This window comes from Schistocerca serialis, chromosome 5, assembly GCF_023864345.2.
Source record: "Schistocerca serialis cubense isolate TAMUIC-IGC-003099 chromosome 5, iqSchSeri2.2, whole genome shotgun sequence".
Classification (NCBI taxonomy): Eukaryota; Metazoa; Arthropoda; class Insecta; order Orthoptera; family Acrididae; genus Schistocerca; species Schistocerca serialis.
In genome coordinates, this window is record NC_064642.1 from 462890683 (window position 1) to 462909848 (window position 19166).

Consider the following 19166-nt stretch of genomic DNA (forward strand, 5'->3'; position numbering starts at 1 on the left):
TCCTTGCAGCGCTTCATAGAATTCATTTGGTATCTAATGCTATGCCTACTAGATAAGGAAACCATATGGTGGTGCAGTGCTCTTGAGTCGGCTGCACTTGCTTCTTGTGTGGGGTTTCCTGTATAGACGCAGTGCTCTTTCCGAAAACAGTTTCAACAATTTCTTTCAACTGCCTTACTTATTACAGATTTCAAATGTTCATGCTGTTTCTAAATATTAAGCGATGTTATGCACACAAGATATTCATCATTAAATTTGCAATTAGTAATTTGTCGAAATGAAAGTTTATGGTTCGAGAGACCTTTTTAAGTCTCAAAAATCTATTATGATTATATGCAGACTGAATCGACAGTGAGGTTCCCCCGTTTTGTTCGATGCTAAGGTGCTATTCCAACACATGGAAAACCTCTAAAATTTCGTTCGAGTTTATGGGAAATAAGAAGTGGACTGAGGCCTGAATGGGAATTTGGATTGAGGAGGGAGGCATGCTAGGGTAGTCTGTGCAGCTGTGCAAAGCCACTGTGCCAGGGAGGTGTAGTGGTTAGCGCATCTGCCTAGTGAGCAGGAGATTGGGTTCGAATCCCGACCTTGGCACAAATTTTACATTCGGCTCTTCAGTCTGCATGTATACACCAGTAATTTGTCGACTGAGTCGCATATCTTCGTAGATATTACATACGATCTCATTTTCGGTTTATTGGGTGAATTTTAGGAAAGTGTAGATCATCTGTGAAGGAGACCGCTTATAGAATATTAGTGCGACCCAATCTTTAGTACTGTTATAGTGTGTGAGATCCACACCAGGCCGGATTAATGATAGGTATCGAAGCAATTCAGAGGCGTGCTGCTAGATTTACTTGTGGTACGTTCGATTAGCATGCAAGTATTATGGGGATACTTTGCGACCTTAAATGGGAATTCCTGGAGAGAAGACGCTCTTTTCGCAAAACACTGTTGAGAAAATTTAGAGAACCAGTATTTGAGGCTGTCTGCAGAACGATTGTACCGCCGACGACGTACATTTCACGTGAGAGCCACGAAGATAAGAGAAATTAGGGTTCATTGGCGACATATCGACAGTGGTTTTTCCGTCGCCCTATTTGCGAATGGAACAGGAGAGAAAATGACCATTAGTGGTTCAAAGTAACCTCCGCCATGCACCATGTGGTGGCCTGCGGCATATGTATGAAGATATAGATGTAGAGGGAAGCTACCTGTTCACTTGCTTCTACTGTAGCTGCTGCTTGCGTGAATAGCGCAAGCAATGTATCTGACGACAGTTTTACGCGAATCAGTGCTGGCTCTTTGAGATAAACTTAGAATATGCTCTAGAATCCTGCAGGGCATAGACTTACCAGTAAATTCTATAATTCCGTACATCCATTCATTTACTCTTTTGTAAACTGGAGTGACCTGCCAACTGTGAAAACAAGTTCATTCAGAGGCACGAAGACGGTCGTATTCCACATTAGCCTAGTTATGTCAGTTGATACGCCTGTTCTTCTTCCTTCTACAAGTGTTAGTCGTTTATCTGCTTTACAATCGAAGCCCGTTATGGAAACTGTGTTTTGTGAAATCCAATAAATTCATTTGTGAACCTGTCACTTTACGCTGGTCGCCTGAGAGAATCAGTATGTGGATCACAAAAAAGTGGAATTTCATTGCCTACTATGTAGCACGGTGAGCACGAGAGAAACCTTCTAAAGATAAGTCATTTTCTGCTTGAGCAGCACAGACAGCTGTTCATTCTGTCGGGAAAATCCCTGTTTTACCTGTAGGGATGATACGGACCCTAATGGGTCCCCACTGCTGAATAGCGTGCTCCGAGTGGGGAGATTGTTGTGTGTCACCACCAGGAAGCAGTCCTCTGATAGCATACCCTACTTCGCGATAGAGAATTAAACGGTGCCTCCGACGGAGATACCACAGGATATGCTGTGGATGTATGTAGACACGTAAGTCCGTGAATTACGGGGAACGACAGAAAGTTCTGAAGATGTTCAAGCCAGCTGTTTCACCGTTAGTATCAACGGCATCGTGGAAATTCCATACACTCATACCGGGAGAGCGTTTAAGATACTGACCTTGTATTTGGGAAGAATGGGGCTAAAGTCACCGCCTGGCCTTACCGATTTACCCACGATTGGTTCCTCTCTATGTCGTTTCAGGTGACTGTCGTGATAGTTCCTTAAAAATGGCATGTGCCCTTTCTTCGCCCTAACCTTCTCCAACGGACGTAGTGCGGTGCTTCTAACAACTTCTCATCCATGGAATTTTCAATTTTTCCTCATATAGAGGATATGTGATGGTGACAAGGCAGTAACTATGCATCTGAGAGGTGTGATGCAAATGTCAGGATATAATGGACTCACTCCAAGGGGACTGCAGCAGGAGAACCGGTTTGGAAAATGGATACGTAATGCACGTTTATGCAACATGCTTCTGCTTTTGTGAGATAACTGGAACAGTGCTCATGATGGTTAGAAGGCGTAACATACGATACTGAATAAACGTGTGCAGTAGTACTTTCTAATTTGAGTCTCGTTGTTCGGCACTGGAGTCCTACTCGGGTAAAGCTTATTTTGAATTCTGCCCAGTGCATCCGTATCAGCCTGTCATGCCTCCTTTGAGTCACAAAACGTGAATGGCAGACTGATTCCTCCAAGCCTCATCCTCGTACACCCCAACGCTAGTAATCCCAACTGATCATTCTACTCATCACATCTATTAATTGTTGCAGTCTTGAAAGACACGTGAATATACATCAAGCACTGTGTCTACTTCGCTAACCCTTTCGTATGGTTCGACAGTTGTCAGGCGTCTGAAGTTAGATACCAACAGCGACTTGCACATCTCAGCTTGTAGCCTGACAAATTACCTTAGCAAGGGGTTCAGACCCTCATAAGGACTAGCAGCTATAATATCGTCAACTGATGCTCGCAAGGAATCACTCAAAGGTGTCACTGAAGCATACAAATAGTAAGTGTGGATCTAAGCTCTGAGTTGGCCAGCCCTATCAATCGTCAAATCCAGGTCAGTCTTCGGGAGCTGAACATCAGAAACTTGTTAGCAAACAGTCGTGTTCACTCGAGCCCATCCCAGGTGGCATGCAGCGGAGCAGGTTGCACGCTTCATGCTACCAACTGATCTCACATCCCGCTGACTTATGCCACCTTCTAACTGATGCCAACTGGACATTGGATAGGCAGGGGAATTGTCTGTTCCCGTCAACTCCATAACTGGGATGTTGCATTTGGGTATCAGAGATAGGCATCACAGCCAACCTCCTGGGGTCCCCATTATCCAGGGCCGCTTATTTGGACGTCATCGCCCTTCTCAAAGTTACCCTCCCTCAAAGCGGCCTCCTCCCACACGCCAACAGGAGACCGATTTGATACCGCGAGCCTAACGTCCTCTTTGGGTCCTTGGCTGCATGGTTTTACTCTGATGACAAGAAGCCAGAACACATGTCGAAGACGCCTCAGGACGCTGTTGGAGCCTCTACTACTTTGAAGAAACACCAGCACTTGCGTCAGCAGCTGTTGTCTCAAAACTTTTGTTGCTGTTATCACATGACGCAACTGTACAGCATCCAAATCCGTTTATGCCGTTGTTTGCGACTGTTTCGAGTGGAAATTTTTCCTGGTGCTTTAGTGCATTTGTCCTGTAACTGAAGAAAGTGTAGATACTAGTTTCGAGAATCTCTTTATCTGAAAACATTGAGCTTTGCACGTGGCATTTGAAAGATTTTATAAGTTTACTATCTACCACGCCGTTCGCAGTTTTTATGTAAGAACCTGATCACCTGTCACCTGTCGTATATAACAAGAAGACAGCAGTTCTCAGTTGTTAATCTGTACCATCAACATTCCTGCGATAAGATACAGCAAGACAAGAATGATGATGATGTGCTTTCTCTCCAACAAACTGGAAGAGCTGACAAAAATAACGCAAATTACTTCTTTGCTAATTGAGTGGTTCCAGGGATGCTGATGTAAACGCAGTTATCTTTCGAAGAATTCCATTGAAGATGACAACTGAACAGCTAGTAAAGTTTTATATTTTTACGTCGTATTATCTGAAACAGCTTCTCGTAACAACTTGTAGTTATTGTAACCTCTTTTACCTCGTGCGTATGGGGAAAAGTAGAGGCTCTATCGTAACTGATAGCGAAAACTGACGAGTGTATCAATTTACGATGGTTGATGCATCAAACGTTCCAGTACATTTGTCCACAAACGAAGCAGTTTCCGAAATAACTGCGAACGTATGTTAACGTGGCTAATGGAATGTAGTTGATTTAAGTCTGGCGATGCTGCGGTAATTAAATTAAAAAACGAAATATTTACAGTAGTTGATGAGTTTTGCTATTTGGCCAGCAAATTAACTGATGATGGCCGAAATAGAGAGGATATAAAATGTAGACTGGTAATAGCACAAAAAGCGTTTGTGAAGACGAGAAATTTGCTAACGTCGAATATAGATTGAAGTGTCGGGAACTCTTTTCTGAAAGTATTTGTCTGGAATGCAGTCTTCTACGGCAGTGAAACTTGGACGATAAGCAGTTCAGATAGGAAGAGAACAGAAGCTTTTGAAACATCGTGGTGCTGATGAAATGGGCATATCGCGTAACTAGTGAGGAGAAGGTACCGAATCGAACTGGGGAGAAAGTGAATTTGTAGCACACGTAACAAAGAGAAGGGATTAGTTGATTGGCAGTTTGGTACTGGAGGGAAATGAGGGGGTAAAAATTGTGGATGAGGTCTATGGGATGAATATCTTAAGCAGGTTCAGATGGATGTAGTTTGCAGTAGTTATTCAGAGACGAAGAGGCTTGTACAGGATGGACCAGCGTAGAGAGCTGCATCACAATATTCTTCGGACTGGAGACCATAAAAACGACGGTTATAATCTGCCACTGACTTCAGTTTGAAATATTGCCCTACTTAGGGTAAATGAGTTTGAAATATAAACTCTCCATTTAATTGCGCTGTTCGAATTTCATCCACAGCCTTTTTTTGACAAGAAATACGATACTACTTCAGCGCGTTATAGGTTGTTCAAATGGCTCTGAGCACTATGGGACTTAACATCTGAGGTCATCAGTCCCCTAGAACTTAGAACTACTTACACCTAACTAACCTAAGGACATCACATGCATACGTGCCCGAGGCAGGATTCGAGCCTGCGACCGTAGCAGTCGCGCGGTTCCGGACTGAAGCGCCTAGAGCCGCTCGGCCACGCCGGCCGGCAGTACAAAGTCTAAGTGCTCGGATTCTGTGGTAGTATTTTAGTCATAAGCCAGTAGGCAACTTTCCTATGCGTGCCCGAGGCAGGATTCGAGCCTGCGACCGTAGCAGTCGCGCGGTTCCGGACTGAAGCGCCTAGAGCCGCTCGGCCACGCCGGCCGGCAGTACAAACCGTGACTACTCGGATTCTGTGGTAGTATTTTAGTCGTAAGCCAGTAGGCAACTTTCCCGGTTTTTTGGGACGGTCACTGTGGCTGCGCGGTTCTGCTCGCTTCGGTCTGGAGGCGCGCTTAGTTACGTGTTATGTGCCTGCGTAGGTCATGTTTGGTTGGTTTTAGGTTTCGGGAACTGATGGCCTCTGATGACTTAGAGCAATTTGAACCCGTTTTCTGTTAAAACCGACTGCGAGAAAGAAAAGAAAACAGCACGTTATTGCTTATCCAACTTTTGTATAGAATTATATATAAGGAGAAAGAATACACATTGTTTAAATGCCCTGATATCGTACTTAAAACTAACCGCGAGAAATAAAATTAAACCAGACGTTTTCACAGAACAGCGTTTCTTTCCCCCAGCAGTTGCGTTTCAACAGAAAACCGGTACACTTTCGTTAAAAGAAAAGAAATATATCCTATGTCCGCCCGAATACTGAGCAGAGCATCGTGTAAAACTTTGAAGTAAACATCAGAGCATCGTGTAAAAATTTGAAGAAAAACAGTCAAGAAGCCGGCCGGGGTGGCCGAGCGGTTCTAGGCGCTTCAGTCTGGAACCGCGCGACCGCTACGGTCGCAGGTTCGAATCCTGCCTCGGGCATGGGTGTGTGTGATGTCCTTAGGTTAGTTAGGTTTAAGTAGTTCTAAGTTCTAGGGGACTGATGACCTCAGAAGTTAAGTCCCATAGTGCTCGGAGCCATTTGAGCCATTTTTGAACAGTCAAGAACTTTTCGAGGCTATTGGAAACAAGGTTAAGCAACATCTTGTTTTTATGAAGTCGTAGAGATACTTTTATTCGCGCCACAGTTCTCGAATAATGATGGTACATCCTGTACACAAACATCCACGCGATGCTACAGATCCTACATTAAAGTGTAGATTCCTCTGCAAGTGGGGCAGGAGAGCTGGTTTGCAGGTCAGTGAGTGGGAGATAAGGGCAGATCACCTCCATCAAGGCTACGCTAAAACGAAATTATATTCAGATTTATCTCCTCGTTGACCGTAAATTATTGCTCTTGAAACTTGTCCATCAGTCTTCCCTGCGAGAGGTTAGGCACAACGCGTCCGCTAAGGATTAAAAGATAAGCCGACACGGGGAAATCTGGGCTGGCTCAACTTAGCTAAAGTGGAGGGTGGCCAAGACTGCATACAGGTCAAACAGTCCGCAAATACACAATCGGGTCACGGACGTGATGCTGCGGGCAGCGCGCGAGGAGAATCGAATAGCAGACAACAGCGTTCCAGCTTTATTCCGTTGTTTACATCTTTATTCACGGGAACAAACCAGGTGGTAGGGCTCGATCATAGTGCCTGCGTTTCAGACCTGCCAAAGTTACACCGTTTATCTGGGTCCGCCTTACACTTTACATCTTTCGCTCGTGGTCGATTAACGGGTATTAGGACAGACTCTGTCATTAAGCCTTCTTATGTGAGAAGAGACCCGTCCTTTCATGGTGAAATAAAATCGTTCAATTTGTTCCACCTTCGTTTGTTTAGTAGAGAGTAAATATTTTGTGTCAACTGCAAAAGCAAGACGAATTAATTAATAAATTTCAATAAGTGAGTCCATAAAAGGTACTTTATTCTAGACGCACTTGGAACTATTCCCTGTAAGATAATGCTGTTGTAATATATTCTATTATATATAATGGACTCGTAATGTACGTGACGTATACCCTCATTCGACATCGATCTATGAATACAGTTGTAAGTCTTCGGTATAAGGAAGCACTTTGGGGTAGCACATTTCAAACCTCCAGTTTTTGTTTTTCCTTTAATTTGCTTCGAACGAATACTGGTATTACTCCTTTAGTAAAGACATCTTTGCACATCTGAGCTCGTGCTCCATCTCCTAATGATTTCGGTGACCAGTAGACATTGAATTCGAACAGGCCTTTTTTTGTTACTGCAATAAACTCCGTTAAGTTATATTGAGTTTCATAAATTTTCACGATAACATGAGACTGTTGTTAAAGGCTTACTGTTGTGACCTGTTATTGCTGTCTTGGTGCACTGAAATTTATAGAAAATTTCTGTGTGCAGTAAGACATATTTTTCTTGTTCTTCTTGACACGTTTTTTTCGAAGTTATGCTCCCGAAAAACTAAATCTTTGTACATTAATAAACCATCTTTGCATACCATAATATTTTGTTCGTTGACAGTCAATGCGACAGTGTATTCCGTTGAAATCGCCGAAAACACCTACCGGTCTCTTTTCTCTACATCCCTCCTGTTCTCCAGGAACACGCAACACATGCACCAATTAGACATAAAGAGCGAAAACGCTACACAATTTAAGACAATTATGCGCCAAAAATAATAAAATGTAACTGTTTTACAAGAAACGTGAGCATAATGGTTTAAATCGTTACCGAAATAATTTACATAATGTATAGAACAGTTTGATAGAACAGTTTCAGATTTTTTAATGAATGTTATCCTGACTTCGTAATTTTCAGTCCTCCTAGTAACGTGGTTGTGTTAGTTTTCTGAACATGTATATATAGTTGCTGTTTCGATGGAAAGTTGTTTTATAAATGGTTTTATCAGGAACTGGTGAGAGGGAGAGGCACGTTTTTTAAAACTACCCGTAGAGTCACTTAGATAGAGCGCAAGTTTCTTGCAGAGTAAATCACTGAATGTCGCTCTAGCGTCCGTTAAGGAATCACCCATGATATCCAATAGCTTATATGTTCCATGTAATAAACTCGTGCAAAATATGCGTTCCAATGAATGTGATAAAATATTTTGGAGTTTTTCTATGATTTTTTATTTTTTCTGTAAATGTAGGAACTTAAAGGCGCTCAACGTTGAGTTTATCAGCGACCTCCTTTAAATGTAGTCCAGATACCACCTTGCCGACAGCTGCCAGCGATTACATGATTCCCGACGTAATACTCTTAATAAATACTAAACGCTGTTTCAGCGTCCAATTCAGACAGAAGCATCATATTGTTTTTAATATTACGGTACTTAGTTTTAGCAGGCAAGGCTTACGCAGAAACCAGAACTTTTATATTCCCAGTTTTTCAATCAGTGAGAAAATATTCGTACGTAGCTGCCCTGCAGACTCTGCAGAGAAAAAGGATGCGTTCGTCTTGAGTTTAGTACACGACCCCGCTAACGAGCATCAATTGACATGGTGAAGTTACCAGACATCATTATGTCAAGAGTTAACCGTTGTTTCATCCTGCCGATTAACCTCCGCGCAATGTATCAGCGTAAGACATTCGCGGGCGGATGTTTACTGCGGCAGTTTTAAAGAAACATAAACTAGAAGAAGACGAACCAGTAAACTGTGCCGTTGCTGCAAGACGGTCTGCCTATTTTGGGACACTCCTTCTGGCCGTTGATCAAATTGGAAAGAAGCAGTAGGGTAATGTACTGGTTACTCCACCAGTTGAAAAGAAGTCATTTCTATCCTGTTTATTGTGATTGACAGAAGGAGAGGGCAGCAAACTGTCAGAAAGCGTCGATAAACGATTACCGATGGGCGAGCAGGTGTCAGGAATTTGCTGCATCTTCGACTGACGTTTTTGACTCGGTCACTGTTTTTCGTACTCAAACTATTTTCATTGTAGCAGAGAAAAGCACGGTGGCTCGACTATTTCCGTTCTGCCTTTGTAATTCATTTCATGTTTTTTCAAATCCCTTCTCGTTGAGTTCCTATCGCGGAATTGGCATTAACAGTAATAAATCTGAGTAATCGCTGTAGCCTCGCTAGGAATAAAGGCGCTACATAGACAAACAAGTAATGTAGTCCCTATAATGGGCAATTGTTGCTAATAGGATACTAATTTATATAATTAAATTCACTCCCGAAGTATACAGTCACTGGCTTGAATGTCTCCTACTGCAGAATCGCCATTTCCTGGCGCCCTATAAAAATGTTGTGGCCTGCTGAATAGCCTTAATACAGCTATAATTACTGTTCACGGGCAATGACGATCAGCATCAGCGCTCTATTGTCAGATATAGTGACGATCTAAGCTTTACTGCTAGTGACACTTCAATGCGGACTTCGACATTGTTGTGCACGCACTGGTGCCCTCTGTCTTAGAGAATAAACCATGCATGGGTGCACAAGTAGCAGATATTAACCTTGTTCCGCACTAACAGGATTTGAGTAGTAGCGTTTGAAAGCTACGTCTGCCCTTCTGATTAAAGCAACAACACAGTCTTAGTGACGACTGGGAATCAGACTAGAAACACTTCGCAAGTTATGCAATCGATCTGGTGGTTCCGACACAGAATTCACATTATTTCCAACAGGGACTGGAAATGTAGTTTTCCAGTCCGTTCGTGACTCACGCGATAACACGGGGACTAGGACGGACCGAAAATTTGTTGCAGGATGTATAAAATTGATCGCCCACTTCAAGCAGGAAGCCCATATTTCTTACTTTCACGGCCATTACTTTGCATGTTATTGCGTCTGTAAATTAATACGATTACTGACATTGTTTTTAATACCAAACTTGTTTTATTCTGCGAAATCACCAACCGATAAAAAGTAATATTTGTATCTCACTCCAACATGTTCCCATCCACTTGTTCGGTTCTGGGTTCGAAATTCAGTATTCCGATGCAAGTGTCGAGTAGAGGTAACTGTTAACAACAGACAGATGCCTACGTGTGTGTATTCCGTTCTGCTGTGTATAATGTGGGAAGGTGTCACGTAACCGGCACAAACACTTACCATACTTGTACCAGAGACGTACATTTACTTACTTTGAATGCGAACACAGCAACATGTGATTTTTAGCTAACAATAAAGTTAGAATATTTAGAAACGTGCCTTAGTTGGAATACACTATGGGACTCTCAGAGAAATTAGATTTTCTTTATCAGGAGTATAGTAAATGAGAGCCAAACCTTCCAGATTATATTGGTCTACCTAGCTTATCTTTTACGTCATTGGGCATTCGCACGCACCACGAAGCATTAGCTTGTGCACATTTGTGTGTGTGTATGTGTTTGCGTTTGTGTGTGTGTGTGTGTGTGTGTGTGTGTGTGTGTGTGTGTGTGTGAGAGAGAGAGAGAGAGAGAGAGAGAGAGAGAGAGAGAGAGAGAGAGAGAGAGAGAGAGAGAGAGACGTACAGAATTTTCTCCGTAGTTTCGATCCCTCTCAGTACGCGAGCGATTTGTGAGACCTTCCGGCTACTTGAATGTTCTGCAGCAATCTAGAATCGTTTGCTCCGAAAAGGCTACTTAGTGAGCGTCTGCCGTAATGGTTTGTCCGCGCTTGTTTTCGGTAAAGCAAGTCAAACGTATTCGAAGTTTCGTTTCGCAGCGCAGTATACGTTAGCCTAAAACTTACTGGCAGATTAAAGAGTGTACGCGGCAGGGATTTGAACCCGGACTCCGGCTTTTCATGTGTAACACTCGTACCAAATCGATAAGGCTTTACTGCCCCACTCAGCTCTAGAGTGTGAAGGTACTTCTCTCACAAACGTTAACAAGCTTACCTAACTGGATTAGAGCTCGTGGCAGAAGGGATGAGCTGAACAATGGTTCCGCAGTAACCTACGGTTTATTCCGAGAATGAACCGTTACCTCTGAAACACTCGACTGCTAGCATAGCAAGTTGAGCACGTAGGTTTCTGATGAGTTTGGGAAAACGAAAGACAGGTAAGGTCAGATTGAAGAACGGAGTCGAGCAGTAAAATGTGTTCAGATTGTGTGAGGATTTTGCAGGGTCGATTCGGCACACGTGCACAATTGCTCTTTGTGAACAAACTGTCTTCTGCATATGATAACGATTTCCATCAAGCGGAGCCAGTGTCGTGTTTTTGCCAATGAGGGTGAAGTACCAGCGGGGAGCATCAGAAAAATGCACGTACCCCTTTACTCCTGGTTTCAACTCATACTTAATCAGTTGGCACTTTTCTGTCATTTCGGTACAGCATTACGTGACTCATACATGAATCTGACATGTGAGGCAATCAATGGTAATTAATTGAAACCCTGAGCTGCCGACAGGTGTTGTTGATATACCTCGATGGGGACAGCTGAAAATGTGTGCCCCGACCGGGACTCGAACCCGGGATCTCCTGCTTACATGGCAGACGCTCTATCCATCTGAGCCACCGAGTACACAGATGAATAGTGCGACTGCAGGGACTTATCCCTTGCATGCTCCCCGCGAGACCCACATTCCCAACAGTCCACTGTTCTGCAGTCGCGCTATTCATCTGTGTCCTCGGTGGCTCACATGGATAGAGCGTCTGCCATGTAAACAGGAGATCCCGGGTTCGAGTCCCGGTCGGGGCACACATTTTCATCTGTCCCCATCGAGGTATATCAACACCTGTTGGCAGCTGAGGGTTTCACTTAACTATCATTTATTCTAGAAAAGCTGCACGGTCATCAGTGGTATCTGTTCTTTCGAGAGCAGTTGCTATCTTCGTATAAAGTGAGGCAATATTTGTTTCTAGGAGCAGTGAAATGTTCTTCAGAGGGGAATACCTTGTGAGATGACTGGCCACTGAGTCAATATGCTCTCGTGGACGGCTGCAATTCCTACTCACTTCCGAAGAAATTTCGTGTTGAGAGTGGCGTGATGCACGTCACTCAGTTTTGTGAAAGGCAGCTAGCGGGAAGACATGCCTAGCATGGCTGATGCAGCGGAGGAGACCCGTTTCACTGTTCCCGGAACGCTCGTGCTGCGTGGACCGCTCCCGGCGAACGCCATCTTGGGCGAGCGCCGAAGATGGTTATCCAGCTGCATACAGGAACAGTTACCAGCGGCATTCCTTTGCTATATTAGCGGTACTTCCTGAGAAAATCAACTGCATTTACAAAAATTAACAGAAACTGAAAAATCAGTACCTGTGTGTTGAACGGATATTTTATAATTTTTGATATCGTAACGGAACGAGAGCGACCGTATAAAACAGTTCAGCATAAAAACAGTCCAGATTGCAATAATTATTTATATAGTAATTCCAGTAACTTATTTCGGTCCAAGGGACCATCTGCGGACTGGAAGCTCTGAAACGTATAACGAAATAGTAAATAAATAATTTTTATGATCTGGACTGTTTCCTATTATACTGATATTTGATTGATAAGTGACTAATTATGAAGGTAATGAAATTGACTCCTGGTAGTGGAATTTCATGACGATTATTAGGTGCAAGTGGCCGCTTCGATCTGTTAAATCCCAAAACTCTGCCATAGTGTCTTGTAGAGTGAGATAATGCTACACTGTGACGCTTTCATAGGACAGGAACGTTGAACTCGGCAACGCTATAGGTGTTGTTCGAAAGAAGGTGTACCTCTATTCATATACAGACGGCCGGGGTGGCCGAGCGGTTCTAGGCGCTACAGTCTGGAACCGCGCGACCACTACGGTCGCAGGTTCGAATCCTGCCTCAGGCATGGATGTGTGTGATGTCCTTAGGTTAGTTAGGTTTAAATAGTTCTACGTCTAGAGGACTGATGACCTCAGAAGTTAAGTCTCATAGTGCTCAGAGCCATTTTTTTCTATTCATATACACAACCATTCGCAGTGACACACACAAAGCTAACTTGTAAAAAGACTTAATCATCCACATTATAAAAATAGGTTGACACTAAGTAAAGGACAGAAATCATACCTCAGTGTTCCGGTGCGAGACAAAAAGGAATCGAAATGTTTCTTTGACCCAGTGAAGAGACAGGATTTAGGATACTCGGTTAAAGGCCCACTTCGTATTGTACAATTGCGGACAAACAACCCAAAACGAACGAAATGTACCCTAGCTAAACCGGAAAGCTGTGACACTTTAAAAATACGCGCCGTACCACTAGTACAGCCCAGACAACTCTTTTTCCTAGAGCGGTGATCGTTCAGTCCATTGCCCGGATATCCCCCGTGAATAGACTCAAAGTTAATTTCCATCTCCGTCCTTAACCAGTGAGACCTTACGGACTGTGTCTAACGACGGTTGAGTAATGATGCATTCCTTCAATTTCCACGGCAGAACATCATTGTATCGGCACGATTTCACCTCAGAATCTAGCAACAGCTGTGATTAAACCATTGTTTCCCCTGTATCCCTTCTCCCAAGGGTGCTAGCCTCGTAGAATTATGAGAGGAAACTCTCGAAGTAAAGATGCATTTATTGAAAAATTTAGGCTTTCACTCTGCTAGAAACGTGTTGCTGTTCTCTTTAACTGAGCGGAAACCCTAGCCAAAAGTTCTGTGCAGGTTAACAGCTCGCCGCAAAAACAAAATCTTCTAGCAGGCAGCGGTTACATAAATGAGGAACAATGTAAAACACTGCAAGTCCTTGTGTAAAGCTGACGTCCGTCGTAGTGTTATGAGAAATCCAAAAAGGCGCAAAGGCAAAGTGTAGTCATATTTCGCGACATAGTTCATGTTACTAAATACTTCTCCCAAAATGTCTTGCTGTTGCCTCTCTGGATATTATATCCTCTACTTCAGCCATCATCAGTTATTGAGCGGCCCAAACACCAAAACTCATGGACTACTTTTAGAGTCTCATTTCTTAATCTAAGTCTGTGAACATCACCTGATTTAATTCGACTACATTGCATTGCCCTATCTTTACTATTGTTGATGTTCATCCTATTCCCTCTCGAAATTACTCCTTCGCTTCCTTTTCTGCTTGCTCAGTGCACAGATTGAATAACAACTGTTCTCAACTACGGCTTCCCTTTCACGTCCTTCGACCCTTACAACTGCAGTCTGCTTTTCCGTACAGAGTGTCGTCGTTGAGTGACTGGGAGGATACAGGAGGACGTCGACAAAATTTCCGGTTGGTATGATGAATGGCAGCTAGTTCTAAACATAAGAAAATTTAACATGATGCAGATGAGTGGGAAAAACGAACTCTCAGTGTTCGAATACAGTATAAGCAGTGTGCTACTTAACACAGCCAGATTGCTTAAATATCTAGACGCAACGTTGCAAAGCGACATGAAATGGAACCAGCGTTTGAGGACTACATTGGGGAAGGCGAATGGTAGATTTCTGTTTATTGGGAGACTTAGGAGAGCGAGGCTCCTCTATAAAGACACCACATATAGAAAGCTAGAGCGAGTGTTTGTCATCCCTAAAAGATCGGGTTAAAGGGAGTCACCGAAGCAGTTCACAGGCGGGCTGCTAGACTTTGTTACCGGTGGGTTCGATCAGCACGCAGGTATTACGAAGATGTTTCGTGAACTCAAATGAGAATAGCTGGAGGGAGGGCGACCTTCTTTTTCGAGGGACGCTGTTGAGAAAATTTCGAAGTTTCAAATAAGTGACTGCAGAGCGATTCTACTGTCGCCGAGTTACATTTCGCGTAACTAACACGAGGATAAGAGAAATTACACTACTGACTATTAAAATTGCTACACCACGAAGATGACGTGCTGCAGACGCGAAATTTAACCGACAGGAAGAACATGCTGTGATATGCAAATGATTAGCTTTTCAGAGCATTCACACAAGGTTGGCGCCGGTGGTGACACCGACAACGTGCTGACATGAGGACAGTTTCCAACCGATTTCTCATACACAAACAGCAGTTGACCGGCGTTGCCTGGTGAAACGTTGTTGTGATGCTTCGTTTAAGGAGGAGAAATGCGTAGCATCACGTTTCCGTGATTGTAGGCTATCGCGATTGCGGTTTATCGTGTCGCGACATTGCTGCTCGCGTTGATCGAGAACCATCGACTGTTAGCAGAATATGGAATCGGTGGGTTCAGAAGGGTAATACGAAACGCCGTGTTGGATCTCAACGGCCTCGTATCGCTAGCAGTCGAGATGACAGGCATCTTATCCGCATGGCTGTAACGGATCGTGCAGCCACGTCTCGATCCCTGAGTCAACAGATGGGGACGTTTGCAAGACAACAGCCATCTGAACTAACAGTTCGACGACGTTTACGGCAGCATGGACTATCAGCTCGGAGACCACGGCTGCGGTTACCCTTGACGCTGCATCAGAGACAGGAGCGCCTGCGATGGTGTACTCAACGACGAACCTGGGTGCACGAATGGCAAAACGACATTTTTCCGGATGAATCCAGGTTCTGTTTACAGCATCATGATGGTCGCATCCGTGTTTGGCGACATCGTGATGAACGCACATTGGAAGCGTGTATTCGTCATCGCCATACTGACGTATCACCCGGCGTGATGGTATGGGGTGCCATTCGTTACACGTCTCGGTCACCTCTTGTTCGCATTGACGGAACTTTGAACAGTGGACGTTATATTTCAGATTGTTACGACCCGTGGCTCTACCCTTCATTCGATCCCTGCGAAACCCTACATTTCAGCAGGATAATGTACGACCGTGTGTTGCAGGTCATGTACGGGCCTTTCTGGATACAGAAAATGTTCAAATGCTGCCCTGGGCAGCACATTCTCCAGATCTCTCACCAACTGAAAACGTCTGGTCATATGTGGCCGAGCAACTGGCTCGTCACAGTACGCCAGTCACTACTCTTTATGAACTGTGGTATCGTGTTGAAGCTGCATAGGCAGCTGTACCTGTACACGCCATCCAAGCTCTGTTTGTCTCAATGCTCAGGCGTATCAAGGCCGTGATTACGGCCAGAGGTGGTTGTTCTGCGTACTGATTTCTCAGGATCTATGCACCCAAATTGCGTGAAAATGTAATCACATGTCAGTTCTAGTATAATATATTTGTCCACTGAATACCAGTTTATCATCTGCATTTCTTCTTGGTGTAGCAATTTTAATGGCCAGTAGTGTAGTACTTGTACGGAGGCATAGAGACTCGTTTTTCCGTCGCTGTGGCCAGGAAGGGGACGGAGTACCGTCCACCATGCACCGTAGAATGGGTTGCAGTGTATGTATGTAGATGCAGACGACGGTTCAAATCCTCGTTCGCGATTTGTCCAAGTGGCCCCAGGCAAATGCCAGGGTGGTTTCCTTGGGAGGTCACGAACGACTTCCTTCCCCATCCTTGAAATATTCAGAGCTTGTGCACCGCCTCTAATGACCTCGATGTCGACGGGATTTCTTCCTGCCTTCCTTTTGTCTGAGGTGACTGATTTCAGCTGAACAACTTTCTTGATCTGGTGCGTGTGGTCGGATGACTTCTTCGACTACCTTCGATCAGTCCTCGCCGTGAGCTAACGCCTTCTTCCTTGTCTGTTGCAGGATGGGCAGCTTCACATCGGCGCCGAAGATCCTGAACGAGGACACGCAGGACAGCGACGTGCAGCTGCCGGAGCGGCTGCCCCGCGAGGAGCTGCTGGAGCGCTGCCGCCAGCAGGTGGCGCCGCTGCCCGCTCTGCTCAAGAGGCGCTTCCGCCGCCTCGGCTGGAGCCCCGACCCGCAAGGTAAGCGAGCACACTGCTGTCGCTCTCTCGCCCCTCCGACGTACACTCCAGAGCAGGCCTGTTCAGGAGGCCTGGGTGGTGAGCGCTCGCGGAAAAGTGGAGCTGTCAGACGTCATTATGCAGTGCAGGGGCAGTGCAAACTGTGCACTGTCTTCAGAGGAATGGCTGTGTGTTAAAAAGTTTATCGTAGTCTTAGACGCAAGCGTATGTGCTTACACCGACATTAAAAAGGTCGTGAGATACCTCATAATGTCGTGCTGGATCCCTTTTGCCCGGCATAGTGCAGCATCTCTATGTGGCATGGACTCAGCAAGTCGCTGGCAGTCCCCTGCAGAAGTATTGAGCCTTGGAGTGTCTATACCTGTCCATAATCGAGGGAGTGTTGCCGCTGCAAGATTTTGTGCCTGAACCGACCTCTCGATTATGTCCCGCAGGTGTTCGGTGGGTTTCATGTCGGGTGATCTGGGTGGCCAGATCATTCGCTCGAATTGTCCAGAATGTTCTTGAAACCAGTCGTGGAGAATTGTGGCCCGGTGACATGGTGCATAGTCATTCACGAAAATTCCATCGTTTTTTTGGGAACATGAAGTCCATGGCTGGCTACAAGTGGTCTCGAAGCAGCCGAACATAACCACAAGACCCAGTCTACGGTATGTAAACACAGCACACACCATTATAGACCACTAGCAGCTTGCACAGTGCCTTGACAACAACTTGGTTCCAAGGCTTCGTGGGGTCTGCGCCACACTGGAACCGTATGATCAGAACTTACCAATTGAAATCGGGACTCACCTGACCAGGCAACGGTTTTCTAGTCGTCCAGGCCCCAACCGTTATGGTCACAAGCCGAGAAGAGGCGCTGCAGCCGGGCGCTGTGCCCGAGCAGTTCTAGGCGCTTCGGTCCGGAACAGCGCTGCTACTACGGTCGCAGGTTCGAATCCTGCCTCGGGCTTGGATGTGTGTGATGTCCTTAGATTAGTTAGGTTTAAGTGGTCCTAAGTCTACGGGACTGATGACCTCAGAGGTTTAAGTAGTTCTAAGTATAGGGGAGTGATGACCTCAGATGTTAAGTCCCATAGTGCTTAGAGCCAGTTGAACCACTTGAACCTTCAAGACTCCGTCTTCCGCACATATTGTGCATATGAGGCAGCTCATCCATTCCATCAACAGGTATAAAAATACCTCAACTCAGAACCCTGGATTGAGATGTGGTCGTACCTATTGAGGTATGGATGAGCTGTGGTGGCCGGCCTGGGTGGCCGAGCGGTTCTAGGCGCTACAGTGTGGAACCGCGCGACCGCTACGGTTGCAGGTTCGAATCCTGCCTCGGGCATGGATATGTGTGTGATGTCCTTAGGTTAGTTAGGTTTAAGTAGTTCTACGTTGTAGGGGACTGATGACCTCAGATGTTAAGTCCCATAGTGCTCAGAGCCATTTGAACCATTTTTTGAGCTGTGGTAGTCTTCCGGATGTGCTGCTCATCGATTCCCGCATGATGGGCGTGAAAGTGGAGCTTTCTGGATTCTAAATCGGTTGCTGTTGAAATGGAATGCAATAAATACAGCTGTTTGGGTATAGGAATAAAAAAAGGACAATATACCATTTATTTGCTGCTGTGGTTAGCCATCTAAATGTTCAAAAGTGTTTGCATTCCTAATGGACCAAACTGCTGATGCCATCGGTTCCTAGACTTACACACTACTTTTTTGGCTAAGATCAAAGTGTAGTATCAGCTTAATATCTGATACGTCCTGCATCGCAGGACCAGAATATTAAACTCATTTTCGGCTCATGACGGAGTGCTAGGGGCTAGGTAACTAACTTATGCGAAGAACAACACACACACCCATGCCTGAGGGACGACTCGAACCTCCGGCGGGAGGGGCAGCGCAATCCGTGACATGGCGCCTCGAACCGCGCGGTTAGGTATCTGAGACCTCTTCTATAAAAAAAAAAATTAAAAAAATTAGTTGTGTGTGGGCAGTTCGGGCCATGCCCAAGGCTTTTCATGAAGATGTCGTGATGAAATCGTAAAAACTGTTTCGTATTTTCCGTATTCCGCCTGGAAGGTGGCGCGTGGGTCTGCTCCTGAAAACTGAAGGGAAGGCCGAATGTAGGAAGCTAGGAGGAGCAGGTGAAGGTGAAGTACTTCGGCACTGCGTATAATTTTAAATCACCTTTACTATAGGAAGAATATGAATACATAACTTTGCACTGAGGAGCACGTAGGTGCGAAGCCGGATGTATCAAAGCTCACAAAAGTTACACAGGCAAAATCTGTAGTGGGTCGCCCACTATGAAATAGGAACAATGTTGCCTGGTCGTCTACTCGGAATCAAATGGGCTGAATCTGGAGCGGCGCTCGTAGAGCTGCACAGCGCCGGCTAGAGGACGCTGT

The 19166-nt window shown here is 45.0% G+C and overlaps 1 protein-coding gene and 1 pseudogene across 5 annotated transcripts in view; both read left to right on the plus strand.

Moving 5' to 3' along the window:
- LOC126480998 (nocturnin) overlaps positions 1 to 19166 on the plus strand; it is a 374059-nt gene that overhangs the window by 342115 nt on the left and 12778 nt on the right. For all 5 annotated transcript variants that reach the window (XM_050104444.1, XM_050104447.1, XM_050104445.1 and 2 more), the window contains one exon: positions 16587 to 16768. In XM_050104444.1, coding sequence (XP_049960401.1) covers positions 16587 to 16768 — 182 coding nt within the window. The remainder of the gene's footprint in view (positions 1 to 16586; positions 16769 to 19166) is intronic.
- Positions 18467 to 18594, plus strand: LOC126482850 (U2 spliceosomal RNA; annotated as a pseudogene).